Source organism: Myxocyprinus asiaticus, chromosome 4 (assembly GCF_019703515.2).
Source record: "Myxocyprinus asiaticus isolate MX2 ecotype Aquarium Trade chromosome 4, UBuf_Myxa_2, whole genome shotgun sequence".
Taxonomy (NCBI): domain Eukaryota; kingdom Metazoa; phylum Chordata; class Actinopteri; order Cypriniformes; family Catostomidae; genus Myxocyprinus; species Myxocyprinus asiaticus.
Genome location: NC_059347.1, coordinates 29372002 through 29395355, shown reverse-complemented (window position 1 = coordinate 29395355; position 23354 = coordinate 29372002). Strand labels below are relative to the sequence as shown.

At 36.7% G+C, this 23354-nt stretch overlaps 1 protein-coding gene across 1 annotated transcript in view; it reads left to right on the top strand.

Moving 5' to 3' along the window:
- Positions 1 to 572: 572 nt before the first annotated feature.
- The window catches only part of LOC127439982 (AT-rich interactive domain-containing protein 3A-like), an 88795-nt gene continuing 66013 nt past the window's right edge, over positions 573 to 23354 (top strand). The window contains 4 exon segments of the mRNA XM_051696312.1: positions 573 to 856; positions 1430 to 1779; positions 1781 to 2072; positions 8566 to 8652. Coding sequence (XP_051552272.1) covers positions 818 to 856; positions 1430 to 1779; positions 1781 to 2072; positions 8566 to 8652 — 768 coding nt within the window. The 5' untranslated portion in view covers positions 573 to 817.

Sequence of the window (23354 nt, the reverse complement as noted above, 5' to 3'; positions counted from 1 at the left end):
TTTCTATATGTAAGAGAAGCATTTAAATGCAATTGGCAACAAACAGCGCCCACATTAAAGACAAACATTGGCTATATCACAATAAAAAATAAATACTAATAATAATTGATTACAATTAATAATGTTCTGTGGCAGGCATATAAGATCCGAAACAACATACGTAAACCTCATATTTCGCTTAGAGACAACTCTCTCGCTTCTCTTGTTCACAAATATAAATAGTGGGTGGATTTGTTTTGGAGGACAGCTTGAAGAGCAAAATTATAATTACCAGCCTACTTTATCATATGCGCTTTACGCACGCAAACCAAAAATAAAGTTTTAGCCTACAACAACGAAATTTTAACTCTCCCAGACGAAACATTAATTTTGTGATAAGTAGCTATATTTAACCAGAACTTATTAAAACCTAATGGGAAAGGCTTTATTTGGTTTAATAGCTATAAAGTTTGAAGTACCGTTGTTGAATCCCACCGCGCGCCGGAAGCTCAGCTGTATTTCTGTTGGCTGAGTGCAAACCCTGCCCTGATTGCCTTAAATTCATCTCTCTATTGACGTGTAGAGGGCGAGCAGATGGAGGCAGAGGGACTGGTCTGATCTCTAGTCCTCAGAGGTCATTCTCGCTACAGTTACAGACACTTGTTGCCAAATCGCTCAGAGACGCGAGCGCGCAGCGAACCCGTTTTCACTCAGCGAACACTTTCTCCGCGTTCACGACACTGAGCTAGATGTTGAGACGGGAATACAACCACTTCTGACTTTGTTTGGGGGAAAAGGGCCACTTTTGAGCAAATTCGTCGCATTTGACGGGAGAAGCATGGTTGACAACACAAGCATAGCAACTAAATCTGCACTGGTAAGCGTGAGCTCTGCTCCTCCGGTCGAACAGATATATCCTCGTGTTTAGCATGTCACATTATTTGTATTTACTTACATTCAGACAGTGTTATCATGCACTTATCATTGCAATGGCTGTTTACAAACTTGCTCAAGTTCTGTTATGCTAGCCTATAGATACGCTGCACTTCGACCTATAGGCTAGCTACCCATACAGCAAATCTATACTTTTTGACACATTTCTGCCGTTTCAAAATAGCTTCAAAAATTAGAAGGAGGCTATTTACAATTGTTTCTGCAACTTTCTAGATAATGACCGTCAGGCATGTTGCGCAAATGATCATGTTAGTGTTCGAATCTCCATAGGAAACCACAATTCTTGCCTAATCAAGCAGCTACATGCAAAGTGCTTTTATGATCTAAATTGTGCTGCTCTGATTTGATCTGTAGGCTACTACAGAGAAAACTGACGTCTTTCCACTTTTAATGTATGCGCACAGTGTTTTGCTTTTTATTAAGCATTAGTAAAAAGGACCGAATTACTTGCAGCTGAAATTTGGAGTAATATTATTTGACACGTTGTTGCCCACAGCAAGCCGCTTTCTCGTCGGTGAACACTCTTCCTCTGCTGGTCAGCTCCTCCAGCGCGCACAGTCACTCGAGCGGCGGCGGCGGTGGGATGAAGCTGGAGGCGGTCATGGAGAACCTTCAGAGACAGCAGGCGGCTCGCCTCGCTCTGGAGGAGAAGCTCCGGCAAGCCGAGAAGGAGAAAGACATAAGGTCTATGGTGGAGTCCCAGATCCAACAGCAAGCTCTCGCCTTCCGCCACTATCAAGCGGCGGTCAGGGGTGCGTTCGAAGGGGGAGCCCCGAAATTACCCATGGCGAGCTTAGGCCACCCCGGTGAGCGTACGGTCGACTACGACATCGATGATGATGATGAATGATGACCCAGACATGGGCCGCAGCATGGATGATGAAGAGCGAGATTTGGAGGAAGATGACAGTATGAATGAGGGTGGAGGGGATGAAGATTTGGAAGGACCCCTAGCTCATTACCCACCGCGCCATGCTATTTATCCAGGTGAGGGACAATCTCCAAAAAGTACCCCTTCACATCTGTCCAGAGTCCAGCCTTCCTATGCCGCTCCAAGACAGGCTGAATCACCCAGTGGTCTGGCATCCCAAGCACAATCGCAGCACCACGAATGGACTTATGAGGAACAGTTCAAACAGGTATGTCCATTCATGAGTTCTGTAGGTAGATCTTAGTAATGCACTGTTATAACCATTGAATGCGCACTCTGGTAAACTGTATGGTGCTCAGTAATGTACAATGTTTGAAAGCATGAAGTGAGATTTTTTTTTTCAGTCCTGTGTGAAACTACTTGCTGAACTCCCATTATTTTAATCAACAACACAGCTAGTAGTCACTTAAACAAGAAACATTTAGGCCTATACTGAAGTTCAGCATCTATAAGGATATTGGATAGAAATAGGCTTATAAGTGTGCAATATATTGAGCCAGCACTAGGACTTCAATGCTTGATCTTAAAGTACAAACTTGATCTTCGTACAAACTATACAGTTCAGACACTTGGATCATGTATATTTTGAGTAGGCCTATGGAAATAATATTTCCTGCTTCAATGTGCCATTACACCATAATTTCGATAGGTATACTTACTATGCATATGCTAGTTATGACTTGTATCAGTGACAGATATATTTTAATAGTTGCATAAAATATTTAAATTACAACCACTTCATTATTTATGTCTGACATTTGTGTTTTTGCAACATGCAAGAAGATTATATTTTTTTGGAATCATTGCTTTTGATGTGTCAGAACATATTTGTAAAAGAAAAATGCAAAATACTATTTCAATGTTCGAACTGGAAGAGCTTGTTCTTCAAGATAGGCTAGTACACCTGTACATTGGAAATTCAGGCTTACGGCATGAGATTGTTTGCGAGTTATGCTGCAGCAGTATAGTTCCACAGTGTTCTCTGGGGATAATTTAGAGTGATACACTGAGAGTGAGGCTCTTAAGCAAACACATATCTATACAGAACAAGCCTGGATGGACTTGTCATTTCTTATTTATGATAGATCATTCAGATGCTTTGCTAAATGAGACATACACATTAGCAGCTGCATTAGTGTAAGCACTGGCTTAACGTATAGGCGTTCAGTGCAGTTTGAATAAAGACTGCTGCTTTGATTGAGAGTCATGCAATGGAGGGTAATAACTCATCTGATTGTATTCATATATGGTTTCAACTATTAAAAAACTTGTTACAGAAAACCACATTGTTTAACAAAAGCCAAGGACATGCATTTTCTAAATGCTCTTGAGCTATTTGCACAAATCAAGTGAAATGTAGAAACAATGAAAGGATGCCAATGGCATCCAGCAGACTGACTGGAGCCAGTGTACTGCATGTTTTTCAACACTGACCCCCCCCCCTCCACCCACCCATCTTAATGCAATAAATGCCTTCGTGAAATAAGAAAAGCTGTTTAGAAGAATAAGAAACATCCAAACTGGTTGTGACCAAATTCTTGGCATCTGTATTTGCAAAAGTAATTAAAACAATAAATACAGAACTGTGTAAGCTGGCTCAAATATCTGTTTGCATCATGTTATATTTTTATTTCTGTATTATGTTATGTAATTAAAATCAAAACCGAACATTTATAAATCAGATATATAAATGAAGCATTGTGTTTTTCCTCCATTGCTATTGCTTGCACATTATTATACATGTATTTAAAAACATTTAGTTATGCTTTGGGTGTTTTTACCACTACTTTTGCACAGATAACAAAAATGCGTAATTCTTAAAATCAACACAGGCAGGAGAGAGAGTTAGAGAGAAAAGGAAAGGATAGGAAGAGATAAAGTTAAATATGGCCGTTTATTGTCAAAAAACAGTGAGGTGAGAGAGAAAAAAGCAAGTAGTTGCGTAGAGTTTTGGCAGGAATGCAAGAAACTAGACCTAGTGGCATTCCAACCTGGCTCCCTCCCAATAACGCTGGGATATCCCTCCCAGGCTGTAAATGGGTCGGCTCGTAGCCAAGCCATTACGAAATAGGAGCAAAAAATACAGTCTAGCCAGACAAACATATTCGAGTGTATATCCTCAAAGAGAAGCACATTCTGTACCTAGAGTGCATTTTTGAAAAGTTATTTATTTACTTTTTCATTCTACCACTTTCATTTTTATTCATTGTTTTTTAGAAGTATACAGACTGTTGAAGATGTATTTGTGAAATAGCAGGGTTTTTATTTGTATTGTGCATTAAATATTATGCATTTTTAGAAATGATCATTTAAAAAATGGTGTATGACATGATTAGAGCAGTTTTATGGGTTATCTAATATAATTTTATGAGTTTATGATTAAATAACATCTAATCAGACAGGCTCCAAATCAAGGTTTATATTACTGTGGCAAAAAGGAGACCAATTAAGCAAGCTTGAACTCTATTTGAAGTAAATATTTAATGCTCAGAAAAAAGAAAAAGAAAACCGAAGGTACGTTTTCCTTCAGCAAATATCACTCATCTTTTGATTACTCAGTCTGACCTCCACTTTGGTTTCGGGGCTTGTGTTTGATCTCCCCACTCCTTCTCCCTTTGCCATGTTTTGCAAACATGAAAAACTCACAGAATGGCTTTTTCCCATAACAAGGCTTTTACAGGGCCATAGAGGGGACTGGGCAGGGCTCAAAGAGGGTTGAGGAAACCCGGTAGTGGTGTTTGGTTTCACTACAGAAGCTTGTAAAAAGGAGGTTTGTCTTTCCAAAACTTTACTAGTCCGCTTTATTAAAATTAGTCTAATGTATTGTTTTTGGCTCTGAGGGTATTAGTGCTCTCTAAACTCTGAACTCTGTGTTTGTTCTGAGCTAAGAAGGGACAGTTTGGCCCCTTAATCCTCTAGAAGTAACTGTTAGAAACCCCTCTGAATACACATAATCTTTTTTTTTATTTCGAAAATCCAGTTCAAAACAGATTATTTAGTGTTTTGAGGCAGCCAGTGGTGACCTAATTCACTCTACAGCTCTCACGATTAAGCAAAACATTTCCTGGAGAAAATAGGAAATGAGGCAATTGTGAAATCACTGAAAGGAAGACAAAGTTCCCCCCAGCCAGGAAGGCAAATAGTCTTTGTGGTTACACAAACGTTGTCAGTGGGCAGGGGTTTTAAGATATGCACCTTCTTTTTACTGGACACCTTTTTGAAGGGGGAAAAAAAAAACTTTTCTCCAAGTGGAAGTGAGACACTGAGGCTATATGCAGGCAGTTAGTCTGTTGATATATTTAAATGACCCGTCTTGGTGTTTTCTCAAGTAACGCACTTTAATTCAAGCCCAACACCTTCATAAAAATGCTCGGTGCCCCTTCTTTGAAATAGACACACACACACACACACACACACACACACACACACAGCGTATCTCCAGTATCAACACAAGAAATTTATTTTCTTTACAGGCCTGCTCCACCCATATGGTATCCCCCTCTGTTTGATTGCACTGCCTTGCTCATATGTTTTGGAGAGCCATTAAGTTCCCCAGCATGCAGTCTCTGTCAAGCTAAAACACATGCATGGAGCAAATTCTTCATATGGCACAGAGGTTGTGATTTTCACCCAGCAGCATTATCATTAGCAGCCTGTGGAATGAGCTAACGCAGGCCTACCGACAGTTGTGGCAGGTTCGTTTTGGATGTGTGCTGTCAGTGGAAATACTTAATAGAATTCTAGCAGTCATCTCGGTTTTAGATGGCTTTTTTTTTTAGGTGCCTGCTTTAGCCATGTCCAATTGGTGGGCTGTTATAAATCCCTGTTGAACATTTCATCAACTGCCAGTTTTGAGGAGACCTGATAATTCAGCTCCTAACATTAACCTTAGTGGACATCAACATCTTATTGACTGTACAAACAAACAGATTGAAATGTCAAAATGAGAGTGTTCCACTTGAATCCTATGTTTTTCTGAGACCTCAGTCATCACTCAAACCCTGTCAGTGAAAGTATGTAACTTTTTCACTATAGCACTGTAGCAAAACGGTCCTTTTCTTATTAAAACACAGGGAGACAGACTCGTTTGGCTTGCCTCATTTATGCAGGTGTCACGTTTTATGAGCAATGCTGTTGCTTGCAAAAGTCACTGGGCAATGAACAAACTTAGCAAATACTAAGCTATACGCCACTTCTAGTGCGTTTAGAAGAGGTTACACCTTCTCAGAGCAACAGTATACGCTGTTTTGCTGGGTAATGTAATACATACTATTATCCTGTTAATGTTCTCCTTTGCTTTTCAACACATTGCCCTTAATCTGAAGAATGAGGTGTGAATTCAAGCAGTTTTAGGCCACATGGCATCATTTAGACACACAATTTAGAGTGTGAGTGCCCTGCATGATTTCCTGTATCCTGTAGTCGAGGGATCATGAAGGCAGCCCATATGAATTGTGGATTATTTTCCGTGGAAAAACAGCTAGTCTACATAGTAAAATAGTAAATAATAATAATAATAATAATAATAATAATAATTTTCCCAGTTTCTTTATTGGAATGTTTGTTCAGACATTTAAAAAAAGCATAGAACAAAATTTACCAAAACAGATTTCTGCAATTAACAGTTTTTCTTTTTAAATTTCAAATGCTTTGTATCCTCAAGTAATATCCATTCAAGTTAAGAACAGAGAGGAAAAGATAATAAGAGCACAGCACTAATATACTGATAAGCACACCTAGCTTAAATATGCCAGTGAAATATTTCATTATTGTTGCCTAAAACATAGGAATATTATTTTAGATGTGAGTCATTGTAGATTGATTTCTCAATACACTTTTGTGATGTTGGTTGCCAGGCATAGCCCATGCAACAGTCTGCAAACATTTGGGATATAAACAAAATGTTCAGTTCACATATACTAGATAGTCTATATTGATGTTGTATCTGTAAATACTGTACCTGAGCCTGAAAAAACATTCTCAAATTGTACAAGTCAGCTAACCTTTGACTATTTACACTGCGTGTATATAGAGCAATAATAATACAGCATTTTTCATATTGAGTGTTGTAATGTTAAACAGTATGATCGTTAGAGCAGCTAACATGTGATATATTATTTTTAGGCCACAGTGTGCAAGGTTCTTCTTACGAGATGCCATATATTTTCTTTTGGCACTTGAAGTAAATTAGCTATTAATGGACATACCATTTACCACTTTATCTTCAGTTCACAATAAATGACCACGCAATAAATGGCTAATCCTTTGTAGTGCATTTAGGCAAAACTGAATTTCTGCAATCAAGAGAATAAAAAGAGCCTCATTTGAGGATGGCAAGGCTAAATACATAACTTTGTTTTTGGTGCTACTTAAAAGTAAAATGTGCCGCAAGTGTCACCAAACAAATTGCAAAAATAATTATTGTTTTACGACAGGTTTTTCAAACATGTCCCCCGTGTTCCATTGGTCATATACAAATATTGTGCCAATTGTTGGTTGCGCCAATGTTGCCGTTTGGGATGTTCAAACAAACAGAGCACTGTTTTCATATAAATCAAACTACAAAAGGCCTACTTATATTTGTCTTTGCATATTAAGGTTGATACTTGTGTCAGTATCATTAAGATACAAGCAGCGCAGTGGGTGTAAAATGTAGCATGCTACTGAATTCTCATGTCATCAGTCTTGGTCCATATGGCCTCACGTGTCTGCATTCATTAAGGTGAGGAGTGGTAATGAAAGATAGGGAGGAATCAAGCATTGAGTGTTTTAGGTTACGGTCAGAATCAGATATTCTCTTTACAGGATTAGCTTCTGTGAATCCTCCCACCCTACTGATTCCCCCCACATGTCACATATACACTGTTCATGTGTTTATTTAGGTTTATTACTGCCTGATTGGCTATGTCAAGCACTCAGACATGTCCATACATGATCGAATAAGACGTGTCTTGATATATGTTTAATTTGCTTGGAATATCATTGCGAAATTACAGTTATAATGAGATTATCACACAGTCTAAGATAAATTGTTTATTGTTAAACTAAGTCTTTGTGTTTGCTGGCATAGTTTTGTTTGTTTGTGTTAAAAGTGTAATGCTATAGTACTAACACCCTTTTCTCCAGGTCCTCAGCTGTTGAATCATTTAGGAGATGTAGAGTAATCTCAGCATGACCCATTCAGTCTGAATTCAGAGACACACACACACAGGCCTAAAGATCATATGTAACATTAGTTAATTATCTTGTTGCTTAATCCCACAGGTGCGGAGTGCCAGTAGAGTTTGCCTTTACAGTATAGGGAAATAGGTATAGTGCAAGTGATCTGCAAGCTCCATAAATTGTAAAAAGCCCATATCCAATATCAGTAAAGAGGAAATTAAAGGGAAAAAAAATCTATCTATCTATCTATCTATCTATCTATCTATCTATCTATCTGTCTGTCTGTCTATCTATCTATCTATCTATCATCTACCCAGACAGACAGGAAAAAGTAAAATAGGAGGGTATGTGAATGCAAATTTCCTGTTAGAACAACGTCTGGTACTAAAGCAACTAGCACCAGAATGTTTTGTATTGTGATCTTTACTTTGTTTAAAACAAATGCCTATTGTGTTTGCTGCCTTCATTAGCATGAGTCAAATGTACTTCATAGTACCTCTCAGTCCATGATTTCAGTTGTGCCCTTGACATGTGTTCAGTCAGGCCACAGCAGCGGGCTGGTGTGGAAGCTGAAAGAGTCAAGCGTTGCTTTCAGTGGTGGTGGCTCTTCGTCTCTGATACAGGAGGTCAGTAATCATCCCCAACCCCCATTCCTCATCTCTCTTATCCCTCTGCTTTGTTCACATTGCACTAACACACCCTTTTACTGGCCCGGGCCTCTCTGTAACAACCCCTCAACCCAAACAGTAGTGACAGTCTGGAGAACTTGCGCCCATCTTGATGTAGTGCCAAAAACAAAGCCCCCTTTTCTGAAAGATGAAACAATAGTGTGTTATCTTTGCCAGAGCTCTCCCTAGTCATTTATTCAATGTCCGAGACATCAGCTTTGAAACTAACATTTTCACACCTCTTTGATGTAGTAAAGGTAAAGTTTATTAAAGTTTAGCTACAAGTAATTGTTGATATAAATCATTGCTTGTATGGTTATCACATAAACTAATTTTCTATTAAAAAATAGCAAAATTAGAGGTGGTGGATGGTATTACATTGATATTCCACTAAATGTATTTCATTAAGCACTTGATCTGCAATGTAAATGTACATTTGTTGATTTTAAAGTAGAAAAAAAATCCTTTACTTTTAAAGGTCTTAAATTAGCTAACCTGTCTACTAGTGTAGTACTAAATGAGAATTCCAGAAGAATACACATCATTTTGTGATGTGTACACGTTTTCAATATTCAAAATGTATTTCTGTCCATTGTATTTTGTGATTAAAAGATAAAGAGGTAAATTCAAAACAGATCATAAAAATTTCATAAACATTTCAGTTAAAATGTGTAATATCACCTAATGTATACAGGTTAATTTATCCTGCACCTAAAAATGTGCTTCATGTGGAAACATCTAAATAACCAGATTTTATTATATTATTATATAATACATTTAACTTGCTTGAATCAACATGCCTGAATCAACCTGACTATATTAAGTTACACCTACGAAACAACAAAATCATTTTTATCATTTATTTTTATATAAGGGTTTGATCAAGTATCATGAATAATTGCTGGTTACCATGGTACAGTGTCTATCTACACTTACAATTTTTCTTGAGAAGGCACATGTTGAGTCATTAATAGACAAAGTAACGGTCTGTCCCAACTCCAAAGTGTGATACTATCAAGATCCACTTTACGGTTTTTCTCAATTGCTTTGGCTCAATTCTCAAATGAGAATTATTTTTTTCAAAACATTAAGTTCAAACCTCTGAACAGTTGTGTTTTGATGTCTTGTTCACGCCAGATTTGAATTTCTTATTCTTTACGCAAATTGCAAAAGAGTAAGCACAATTGTCTACAATTTGCACAGTAACTAAATGCACATGGCTTGCTGATAAAAACTGATGAGTTGATTCTCAGTGAAACTGTCATACTCTTCACAGCTTTTAAATATTATTTCATCAAAATGATCCATTCAGCTATCAAAATCTTTCAGACATACATGTATATTCCATAAATATCTATGACATGGAATGTTTTTTCATTGGTTTTTTTTTTGTTGTTTTTTTCTTTTCATGAATGTCATTTTGTGGCAATTTTCTGTTCGCTATATATGACTTTACATGTAAGAAATGTGTAAAAATGGACATGCAAATGTGAATTTTCTGTTTACATGTACACATTGCTACAAATTTTTTTTTACTGTATACATACAAATGTGCATATCCTTTTTCTGTGTACTACAGTATTGTACAGTATTGACTTTTCCCAGTAAACTTTTACCTACTGTTGAAATTGGTATCTAAAAAGCTCAATGTGATACAAAATAGCATTCAGCTAGACAAAACTGACATTCTTGTATAGTACAGTAAGCAGTCAGTGTCAACAAAAATGTGATCAAAAATGAAATTTGTATATAACATATATTTCCAGGGTTGACTGCCATGGTGAAAAAACAACTAAACTTTGACCAGTACGGCTCACACGATGACAAAAAACGTTTAATTTTGGTGGCATTGGCCAATTTACTGACACAATAACTAGGTTTTGAAGCATTAATTAAATGTTTTGGGTGAGTTATTACATGCAATAGAGTTGTGATGTCCCATAAAACAGTTGTGACAATTGCACTTACAGTTTAGAGAATGTTAAGACTGTTTCAAAAAATGAGCCAAAGTGACTGAGAAAAATTGTAATAGATAAATAAATTCATTAATATGTGCTAATCAACTGACCGGAGTGTGTCTTAGATAGTACACAACCCACATGTACCTGTAGCATAGAAGGCTTGCTTTGTTTTTAAATGGCCTGCAATGAATTCAAGTGTCCATGAAAGAAACCTCAATTACATCGGATGGTCTCTTCTTTAATCCAAAGGACAGCTCTGTTTTAAAGCTGTCGATCATTTCACTAATTTAAGAAGAGCAGTTTCGGTATAATTGCCATGGATATCATCGACATCCACTGACTTCCACACCTTTGTGCTAAAAGATTTGTGGGTCAGTAAAAAATAAAGGGAGTGATAAAGGGAGACCTCTGCATGTTTGTGCCACAGCAGTGGAGAAACAGGCAACAATTAATAGCTGAAACAGCATCAGACCCCTCTGGATCCCAGGGAATGTTTACTTTACAGATTTTGCACCCAATGCCTCTCCTGCTGCTGTTAAGATGATTTATCAGGTCTGAAGGGAACAATGTAATATTTGAAATGAAAACAAACTCATCTTGTGTTTTGCTCAGAGAGTTTGTGTTTTTTCCATCTGGCTAAGTTGTTAAAGGAGGCCGTAAACTTAGAGTGTAAAATATTTACACTCTAAAATAAAAAGTAACAGTGAACCCTGAAATGTGAATGTCAAGTAACAGAGAGGGCAAGTGTGGCTATTTTTAAATTCTTCTTATTTTTTACTCTGGAGAGAATTCCTCAAGCACATATCCTCAAAAGCAGGAAAGTTTGATTTCATCCGCTACTTGCATTGTTTCACATGCTGTTTGAAAATATTATTTGGCACGGTCATTTATTATGTTTTCATGACCAGAAATAGTTTTATGCTGTTTATAAGAAATGTTAGCTCAGATTTTTTCGGATGGTTAATGAGGTTAATATAAAAGTTAAATAATTGTAATTCAAATCATTTAGTGGATTGTTAGGTATTTTTGAGATTTTCTTGTTACTTTAGTATTATTAGGACTAAACCCCTAATAAGTTTAGTCTTTAAAACTTTTGAACTTGTATCACTGAATGCAAGTCTTTTTTATTGAGTATTCAAAGCAAGACTCAAAATTGATTTCTAACAGGGACTAAAAACGGTTCAAGGAAGGAAAACGGAAACAAACGCAATTTTTAGCACAACGTAACCGAAAAACAAAGTGATTTTCAATTGTTCCGGAGTGAAAACTTTATTTTAAAATGCTGGTAATCGGTTATATCCGGTTAATTTTGTTCGATCATTTTTTTATGAAACCAAAGGCCAAAGGGTTTATCACAGTAAATTTGTGGAACTACACCACTTCATGTTGCCCGAAAAAAATGTAACGTGCTTTGATCCTGAAGGAAAGTGCTGCATCACACATTTCTTTGCCTTATTGCCTGTTGTGGATAAAGCATTTTCTGAATGAAGACATTTTTAACAACTATGTATAAATACTACATATAGTATACATGCACGACTAATCCAGATACAAGGAAAACACAATTAGAGATATATTTCTCCCAAACCTTTACTAAATTATTGTTAGATATGATGCATTAATACAGATCTGATGCTGCCAGGTTTTGACTGAGAAGCAGATCTGTCAATAAAATTAAACTTAACTGTTAATTAATTGCTTGTTATGATTTTTTATGCTGATCAATCCACCACACAGGAAAAAAATTAATTGTTTATTTTTGCTTATTTTGGTGGGCTTGTTTTTTCAGACCAGGTTGCTTGTTTCTCTTGCAAAATCTGGCAACACTTCAATTGGTATTTCACTCACCCATTATCGCAGAGTACTGTCATTTTAAAAAGAACATTATTAACCATTCTTTTATTTTGTTCTAACCGATAACCTTTTGGAAAGGAGGCTGCGGATCTTCTGAACCGGAACAAAAAAGTACAGTTTTTGCTCAGAGCGAACAGAAATGAAAAACATTTCGTTTTTAGTCCCTGATTTCTAACCTATGAAAATCATTTATTATACTATGAATATGTGTCATCGTAGAAGATATACCTGTGTGCAAGAATTGTCATCTGTATTTTCTAATGTATAGCATCAAACATTTTTGTTACCCTGTCTGGTAAGCAAGGAACATTCACCATATCGGATTCTAAGGAATTATGGTAATAACAGTCTCTGTTAAACCAATCAAATGCCAACGGTCAGCAGAGCAAAAAGAAAGTGGACTCTGACCTTCAGTGCACAATAAAGTAAATAGCAGAGGTTGCTTTTGTCCATTCCAATTGTGGAAGATTTCAATATTGTGTAAGAGTCTTAAGTAAGAATATTGGGATCTTCTGATAGCATCCATTGAATGTTTGTGCCATCTGTGTTTGCCAATCACACTTCTGTTAGCAAGCGTTACGTTCCATTAAATAGCTAATTTTCTTTTATTAAATTAAATAACGGCATTTCTATTGCAAGGGACAGTTTTGTTGCTTGATATGGGGGTTCCTTGAAGGAAGCTTGATATGGGCTTTCTTTTCCTAAGGAGTGCGTAGGTGTGGATTTAATCTTCTGCTTTAGAGAGAAATGCATTAGATTCCATCAAATAAAGATGTAGAATGTGTAAATATTTAGAATTCATTTTAGAAAATGAAAAGCATATCAACAGAAATTTTAACAACTTTATTTCCCCTTTAAATTTCTGCAAGGCTCATTGGCTTACACTTTGCTACGAACATTTCCCTCTTTCTCTTTTTCTCTTCCTTTTTTCTACAGGTGAAAATTATCTCCTAAATAGCCATGCAGTCTAGCTAGTTTCTGGTGAACACAGTTGGATTTATAGAGCTAAAATTCATATCCGTGTACATCTTAACGGTAACACTGGCCCCTTCCTCCCTCAAAGAGGTACAGGGAAGCAATCAGTACATTTGGATTGAAGCCCTCACTAAATCAATACAAACTAGATATATCTCGTAATGCCATAGATCCACAGCTGACCAAAAGATCTGAACATCCTCACTGTGGTTTGGCCTGTCTGTCTTTAACCAAATAGCACATTAAATTGGGTGACAGAATCATAAGTATCAAGGAATCATCACATGAAATAGTTGGCATCTGTTCCAAAACATTCAACAAAATATAAAGAAAATAATCTGTTTAGCCAAAGAAAGGAACAGTGAATGCTCGTTGTTTTCCATGTACAAATAAAAGTGCAGCCATGCATAATTTTTGCATATTTATAAAGATATTGGGGGTCGAACATGTCCAATCATGATTGACCGCACTGTTAAAAAGCAGCCAATGCTATCAACAGAGGACATTATCCACTTCTCCTAGGATGAGGGCTAATGAAGTTAAATAGAATTTTGACAAGATAATGGATTTGTTTTCCTTCCTTGATTCCATTCTCTCCCCCTCAGCGCTCATGACAAACTGTGTAGAAAAGAAGTGCGAGGGAAACGGATCATTCAGGGCTGCTCACAAGGGGGATGAAAGATCAATACTGACCCTTTTTGAGAAAAAGGAAAAATATAGTGAAGGCCTCTGTAATTCGGGGTCGAGTTTGCACTTATGCAGGTGGAGGAACTGAATTTTTTCTAGTGTCAGAGAAACTGTAAGGCTTTTGTAGTGGATCTGGGCCTTCCTCAGGAGCCGATCGCTGACCAATAAAATTTTACAGCACATAACAGAGAGGAAGTAGCTTGAACCACAATCTTGCTGCACAATTAGGTGACAGTGTGTATGCAGCCTATATCCGAAATGTATATTTTACCATTGCTTGCTGAGGATGGTTGTTAGATAATGACTAATAAAGTAGATCCACTTTTCATTTAAATATTTTAATGAATGAATTTAGTTTTTTATATCAGCCAAAATGCACAAAACTGTAAAATGTTTACTGATTGTGCAGTCAAATGTGGATTGTAAAACAATTCTATTCAGTTTTCTCTGAATGTGAGCAAAGTTGTGCCAAGCCCCTCTGTCACAGGACAGATCATCATCTAATAGCCCTTTTCCACCGAAATTGCAATGGTTCTCGTGCCAAGCCTATGCTCTGCTGGTTCACGGCCAGGGCAATCTGGAGCCTATCGTAAACCAGCCGTGCTTTTCCACTGACCTGAGAGCCGAATGATGATGTAACGGGCTACTGTCTACGTGGTAGTTTCACGTGACTACCTCAAACATAAACAAACATGGCGCGTCACAGTGTGTTTGTATACAGCTTTTACTCTTGATTTTGAGGACATATTTAAACATATGATTTAATGCAATCCATCATTATTACATTGCTCAACAAGATTGTCAGAGACGATATCTATGCTAAAGATGACAGGTAATGTAATTACATTATATTGTATGAACTATGGCTTAACTTGCTAAGTTCTGTAAACTGTTACAGTGGAATCATTATTAATATTAGTGTAGCAGATGGTTGTATTTGGATTTTTGCCATAGCAAAATAGATTGAGAATCCCACCGAGGCTAATTTAACAGATAGCCTCGACCTTCCAAACTTAGTGAGTAGCTGGTCAAAAATCCCCTTACAGAACAAAACATTGCACAAAATAAGATGACAACAGTGTAAGAAAAGCTAACAAAGTTGGCAAATATAACAACTTACTAAGATCAGCTGCAGAGGTCACTGGTGATTCACTGTTTATCACAAGCGTTACTGGCTGAATTCAGCCAGCAGGCTGGTCGGTGTCCGAGTCCAAAACATTGTTGCTCCGTCCACTGTGTTATGGTCCCTGTACTCGAAAAGTGTTTTTCGATTTGGTGGCGTGCATCATTTCGTGCTGTATCTTCATTCTCGTAGAGTATTTTTTTCCTTTGTGATCTCTCTAGTTTATCTCGGACCTTCATAAATACCATATCGGAAGTAGAGCACTTGTTTCGTCATGTTGCCTGAACGCTTTTGATATCTGATAATTTTGTGTTTTTTTTTTTTATTGTTGTTATGGAGTGAAGAGTACTCCTTGCTGCAGACGGTATCTACTGTTGTTGTTTGGGAAAACTTTACCATGGTGACGAAACATTATCCCACCCTCCGTCCCCTGATGTAATCGGTTACTGCGTAGAGACCAGCAAGCTTTTGGGGCTGGTGTTGAACCAGGCTTTCGGCCCCAGAACGGCCTTTTCTGCAAAGGAAATGCATCGAACAGTTCAAGAATTTGCACCAGCCCAGGAACCCGCACCCGAACCATGTCGGTGGAAAAGGGCTATAAGAACTGATTTTGGTCATAGCTCCGATCTGACAAAATGTGTGGTGACTGCATTTTGCCTTTGTTTCGTCATTTTAATTATTTTAAATTTTAAAACAGGTTTTGTTGTCTCATTATTAATGTGTTGACAGACATATAACATACAGTGTTGTCCCAAATCGTGATCAGAAAGCTACTGTCACTTTAAGATGGCTCCTAGAGAAATGTGATCCTCTCTAATCAGCATTTGCCGCTGTGAAATCTAACATGGGCTTGCTGACTCTTCGTTTCTGTTTAGCATAAGCAGAATCTGATGACCTTTGACCTATTTGAAGACCTCACCTCCTCACATCACCATAAAACAAGACTTGCTGCGCATAGATTCCTGACTCGGTCATTGATCATTAAGGATATCAAAGGGTTAGTGAAAGGATCAGTCGTAGCACACACTAGTCAGTAAGCCGATCGGCAGCACAATCCTATTGGTTTTGAAACCTATAAACATAAGTGTGATGTATTGACAATGAAAATATAGAGAATAATACAACATACTTTTCTCAGGAGGGTGTGATGGCTGTCGTTTGTGGGTTGTGTATGCGTGTGTAGATGTGCATATAGTGCTCACCTTTCACCTCTCATCACTCACCGCTCACACTGTCTCTACATCGCATCAGTATGTGTTTCTGAGAAGCTCATGTGTGTCCCACTACTTTTTTGACAGTAGGAGAAATGTGGCGTATTCCTCTAAGCTGACAACGACTCATATTCCCTCTCTTCAATTATTCAGAGCCAGTGCCGTAAAGCTGTTACTAAAAGGCCTCTTCCGTCGGTGTCATTTTGTTGACTTAGATTATACATTGTGCTTCTGCTGTGTATCATCTGCTTAGACAAATGTTTTATGATCTACAGTAAATTTGACAGGCCAGTGCTGTTCAGTAGATCCAATCCAGATGCTCTTAACAAGAAAGCTCAAGAAGTGAGCTCATCGAAGATGCTAAAGAGTTTAAGACCCAAAAAATTATCTGCAATCCTTTACTCACCCTCATGTTGTTTCCATGAACACAAAGGAAGTTATTAGGCAAAATGCTGTGTTGGATGTAATGTAATTACTGCAATTTAATTACCTTTATGAATACAAGAGTAGTGAAGCGCATTACATTTCAAATTCTTGTAATCATATTACAGTTACTGACTTTCAATTTAGTCAGTTACTTGGGTTACACATTTCTAAAATGATATTATATATGTTGAAAACATTTAAAACATGAATTACGTTAACATGTACAGCTTATTGCGTTTTAGGAGAGCTAAAGGGTGTGCGCCCCTTAACGAGTCAATGAACAAGGAGGAAATAGAGATATTATTTTGAATTTGTTGAGTGGAAAAACTAAAGCTTTTCTGTGAAAAGTGTTTTAGAAAGTAACTTAAAAGTAATTAGTAATGTGATTACTTCTTTGATGAAGTAATCAATAAAATCATTAATCTGATTAGAGTTTTAAAGTAGTATTTAGTATTTTGTAGTTTTTTGAGTAACCTTCCCAACACTGGCAAAATGTTAGAGACTGATAGCTTCAGTCACCATTCACTTTCATTGTGTCTTTTTTCCTTACAATTTAAATGGAATGGCGACTGAGATTGATCATTCTGCCTAACATCCCCTTGTGTTTTCCACGGAGAAAAGAAAGTCATATGACTTTGGAGCAACATGAGAGTAAGTAAAACATTAAAAAATAATTATTTTTGGTTGAGGTATCCTTTTAATAAAAGATATAAGATATACTTTATATATTTATTACATGGCTCTCTGGAATACTTGATTCTGATTTGTCAATGGCGCCATCCAGCAGTCAGATATTGCTCTGTAACTACCACACTTCCGGGGATTTAAACCTATCAGACCAGTCATCCGGGTTCTGCAAGCCGTCTCTCCTGCTTCTCGGCTCACTGTGCGATCTCTACAAGTAAGCTAATAAAATAGTTTCAACTCAAATAAAATTTTCATGTGCATTTATTTATTTATTTGGAAAGTAGTCTTGTAATAGGCTGAATATTGAGGAGTCAGATGGTCATTTTTATAAAGTAAACACCAACAGAACTCCGACGCAAACCGGAAGTTGATTCAAGCTGTTCAGTGATTTCTTTCTTCTCATATTACATCATTTCAATGCAAATCAATATTTTATGTCCATTTATTTATTTATTTGGTTAGTAGCCATGTAATAAGCGGGAGAATGTACAGTCAGTCGGTTGTTATCGCAAAATATTATTGTGCGACAACAACCGGCTGACTGTACATTATCCCTTACATATAATATAAAATATATTTTTTAAATATTTAGGATATGCTAAAGAAGTTGTAATAATATTGGTTTTAACACAAATATTTCAGTTTGAGACTGTGGTATGATTCCACTGATATCAGCGTATTTACAATCAGAGAATTGGGTTTGGTTAGCATTAATTTTTGGACATTCAAAACGAGGATGATCAACACACATAAAACATTGAGGATTTTACCAGCAGAAACATGTTTCACGGCAATCCCATTCTCAAACTGTTTTCCAATGCAATTTGCATTATGTGCTCACTTGCTTGTTTGGCTTCTATTTGCTCTTTGCTTTCTGTAATATCCACAAAACTGATTTTGATAATGCAGCAGCCATAAAAATAATAACCAGGTCTGTTTTCAATGTGTCTATACCTGCAACTAGCAACATAAGGAAAAATTCAGATGGGTGTGAGCCTTCTAAACTGAATTGTTTTAATTACAATACACAACCCTTAGTGTTTTTCTTGTCCATCAATAAGATTTTAGTTGTTGTGTTACAGGATTTGATAGTTGAGTCATGTTTGAAGGTATAATTTGTGGTGATATCTTCACCATCTGCTTTCGCAATGCTAGTGTGACCCCCCTCTCCCCTCCCTCCCCTGGCAGGAAATGGCATCCCCCACTGATGATGTGGCACTTTCAGTCATAAATTTAATAGCCTGACCCCCCTCATTTCCCCCAGCTCCATCCCTTCATAGCCCCCTTCCACTCTCTCAGGATTACTGACCTTATTCCTTCAATTATTTATCCTGCTAACTCCTGGTGTATAGCTAGAATTAGTTACGAAAGAGCCTGCGATGAATGGGTTTATTCAAACCCCGCCCCCTTGCCCGTATGCTGTGATGTGACTGTGCAATACTCCCTTTGTGATCGGTGACAGGTGAAGAGAATTGATGAGATGAAGCCAGCAATTTCCTGCCATATAAAGACTTGCTCCATATGTCTGTTGATTTATGGTTTGCTTCGTGATCATCTGTAATACAAATTAGGTTATTATAATGAAGTTAAACTATTGCAAAAGCAGGTTAAGTACAGATTTGGAAACAAGATAGCAATGAAATGAGAAGCGGGCCTTTCTGAAGAAGCTTAAAGAATGAAATACACCTTAAAGAAGATTGGAAAAAAATCTTGTTGAGCATGTATATATATATATATATATATATCACACACACACACACTACTGGTCAAAAGTTATGAAACACTTACTCATTCTTTATTATATATATTATAATTTTCACATTTTAGAATAATAGTAAAGTCATCAAAACTATGGAATAACATAAATGGAACACTGGGAATTATGTTGTGACTAAACAAAATCCAAAATAAATCAAAACTGTTTTATATTTTAGCATCTTCAAAGCAGTCACCCTTTGCCTAGAATTTGCAGACTTCTGCAAATTAAATTTTAGTTTTATAATGAAATAAATTAATATGGTGGCACAATTATATTTTTGTCTACAAAACTAATTTCAAACTTTTAAGAATATGCCTTCAGATCAAAAGATTTTTAAGATCATGAGAAACATTTCGGTCAAGTGTTTCAAAACTTTAGACCGGTAGTGTATATATACTGTATATATACTACAAATTTACCTTAATGTACAGCCCAGCACTTACAGTATAATTGATGTTACTGGTGAACAAATTAGTATTGGAGTATATTTTTTGATTTTTTTTAGAGTATCCTTGATTTGCTAAGACCCCTAATGAGGAATAGTAATTTTTAGACAAGACATGTAGACAGTCATGTGCCTTGTCATCTTTTACTCTACTAGCCTAGTGTTAAAGTCAGCATTATTGTATAAATGCAGTGCTTACTATGAATAAACACAGACACACACACCCACACACATTTGTTTTTCTATCATGGTAGGGACTTTCTGTTGACTTCTATTTTTTTTATACTGAGCTAATAATATTTTAGATCCCCTATATCACTAAACTTAACCCTACCACCAGCCACATTCAAACCTTTTGCCAAGGTCTGCTAAACTAAACAAGACATGACCGCAAGTAATACACTGCAGCCTACATGAAAAATGAGTCTGTTGGAGCTGACAATACAAACAAAAAGCTTTGCGTGGACTGAAATGAAACTCCAAATCCTTTAAACCAAACAAACAGGTTATTAGAAGGTTAAATGGTGTAGTTCATAGTGTGGGATTGGCTTAGATTGGTTTGTTACCCCTGTGTGTAGTATCTACACATAATTTTAATACCACCAGTCTGAACGATGTCTGGATTTACAATGTAAAAGGTCAGCCATGTACTGTCAGAAATGTTTTGTCAGGTAATCTAAAAAAATTATTTTATTGTGGTAACAACTAAACGAACTGTTTTTATTCAAGTCTAAAATACTATTTACTATTACAATTCTATTCTGTCATCATTTACTCACCCTCATCCAAACCCGCATGATTTTCTTCTGTGGAACACAAAAGTCACCATTCTCTCAGTCACATTCGCTGTCAGTCCTCAACATTCTGCCTAACATCTGCTTTTGTGATCCACAAAGAAAGAAAGGCATACTGGTTTAGAACAGCATGTGTTTGAGTAAATGACAGCATAATGTAAATTTTTGGGTGAACTATACTTTTAAAGTAAGAACTGCACCGTTTCACTTTCTATAGTGGTTTCTAAGCTAAAAACTCATCTGGATTTGCGTTAGAAAGCTTGTTGGTGTTTGGCTAATGTATGTGGTGTGCTTTAGAATTTGGTTAATAAAGATGGCTCTGTGTGGGATGGTAGCCATCTTGAGCCTGGCTGTTAAAGACCATAAAAGGTTAGCTCACACAGGAGCTGCACTGTTGATGTGATTGAGTTCCCTCGCCTCCAATGCACACAAGCACTCACACACACAGCTGTGGGAAACACCAGACCCTCATGACACACTTGTACGCACACAAAACACACACACACCTTCTCTCTCTCCCTGCATTACGCACACACCGGAACAGTGATTCTTCGAGCACAGAGTAGTCATCATGTACTCATACATCACTGATCTATTCAGGGCTCCAACTCCCTCTTTGTTCTCTAGTTTTGGCTGCAACCCAAACTTACTCTGGGTGAAAGTGATACAAACATATTGCTGGTGGTCTCTGGTAATAACTTCTATGCAGTGATGCTTGTGCTTGTTGGTACTTGTAAAAGACCAGAATCACCACCTAAGTAATGGGTATCAACATCATTTAATTTCCAAGAGTATGAGGGGCAAATAAATAAAGACTACATTTCAACCTAAATCAAAGATTTACATTGGTAATCCTGCCCTTCCATTGACTTGTTGAATCTGAGCATGTGTCATGCAGGATAAAACAGCCTCACCTGATTGCCTCTGTAGCCAAATGTAAAGTACCAAACATATTTTTAGTACAATTTCCATCATGACTGAGTTCTGGAAATGCAGAATGACATGATAGAGGCCACCATAAAAAAAAAAAATTTCAGTAAAAACTGAGATGTTTCTCTGAAAACTAGCCCACGTTTAAAAAAAAAAAAAAACATCTGTAATGTAAAACCATACTTGAAAGATGTGCTACGAGAACTTCCTGTTCGTTAGAAGCATTTTAGTTAGATCTGTACTAGAAGTGTGCCATATTTTGCTTGCTGGATTTTGATAAAGAACCACAACCACTCTGAACAAATGTCAAAACTGTTACTAAAACAATTACTAAAAATTACTAAATATTTACTAAAATAATGCTTAAAAAATACAGTTCTTCCTACCACAAAAAACTTAAAAAATGTATTATGTTTTATAAAGATTAAGTAGTTGACTTTATAGAATTGATTCCACAATAAATTGTATCAGTGCTCATAATAAATGCAATAGCATTACTGAAATGTTATCTTTAACATTTATTATCTTAGAAATTGCTGATAGTTATCATCATATTTAAATTCAACCATTTCCTTCCTGTCATATTACTAATTAATCATAACCTTTACATAGACTGGTATTGGTAGTTAAAGGGGTAGTTCACGCAGAAGTTCTATCCTTATTTACTGATCCTCATGTTGTTCCAAACCTGTGTGACTGTATGACACAAAAGGAGATGTTAGGCAGAATTACACCCTTACATGTAATCAGGAGTACATAATCAGATTATAAAAATCAAGCACTTGCAATTCGATTAAATTACATTTTAAAATACTTGTAATCAGATTACAGTTACTTGTTTATGGATTACATATTATTAATATACATACATTAATCACTCTAAAAGTCTAAATCATCAATCTAAATCAACCTGCAGCTGATATGCGTTCTCTAAGCCACACATAAATGCTGAACCGATTGCATTAGTACTGTAAAGTTAGTTTTAGTTTTGCTAATTACTTGTATACTCAGTTTCAAAAATGCTTTTTTGTGACAACTTTTGAGACTTTTTTATGATGTTGATTCACAAATATTACTGGCAGATTACACTACTGACTACAATTTTGGACATGTCATTGGTAATCAGTACCAGATTACAATTCAGAAGTAATCTACTCCGCACTGATCCTTAGACACCATTCACTTTCATTGCATCTTTTTCCATGCAATGAAAGTGAATGGTGACTAAGTATGTAATTCTGAGACTAACATTCTGCCTAACATTTCTTTTTGTTTTTCATTCACAAAAGAGAATACAGGTTTTGAACAACATAATGGTGAATAAATTATGACATTATTTTAATTTTTGGGTGAACTATTCCTTTAATGTTATCTCTTTTTTTTTTTTTAGTTCTGATTCACTCAGAACCATTTCCTCTTTTAAGGAAGAGGCACCATGCATGGCTATCTTGATCTTTGGAACATGTACTGTATCTCAGCGTCTGGATTTACGTTGAGGTTCTTGGCTTTAACTGCTTGGTCATGTTGCTTTGCATTATTTATTTGTACATAGAGACCAGTATCCAACTGCCTCACATTGGTGACCTGTGATTTATTCACGCAGCTTTATATTGGTTTAGAGGCGGATATGTGCATTTCCATCTGAAGGCTCTGAGTTATACTACCATTTTGATTAACTGTTCATGGTCCCAAGAGTATTAGAGCCATATGCTGGTCAGGAAGAGAGAACTTAATGACTAACCAGTCTGCTGCCATTCTCCGACTGTTAAATTAAAAAATCAGTTCCTGCTAAAAACCTATGTATTATA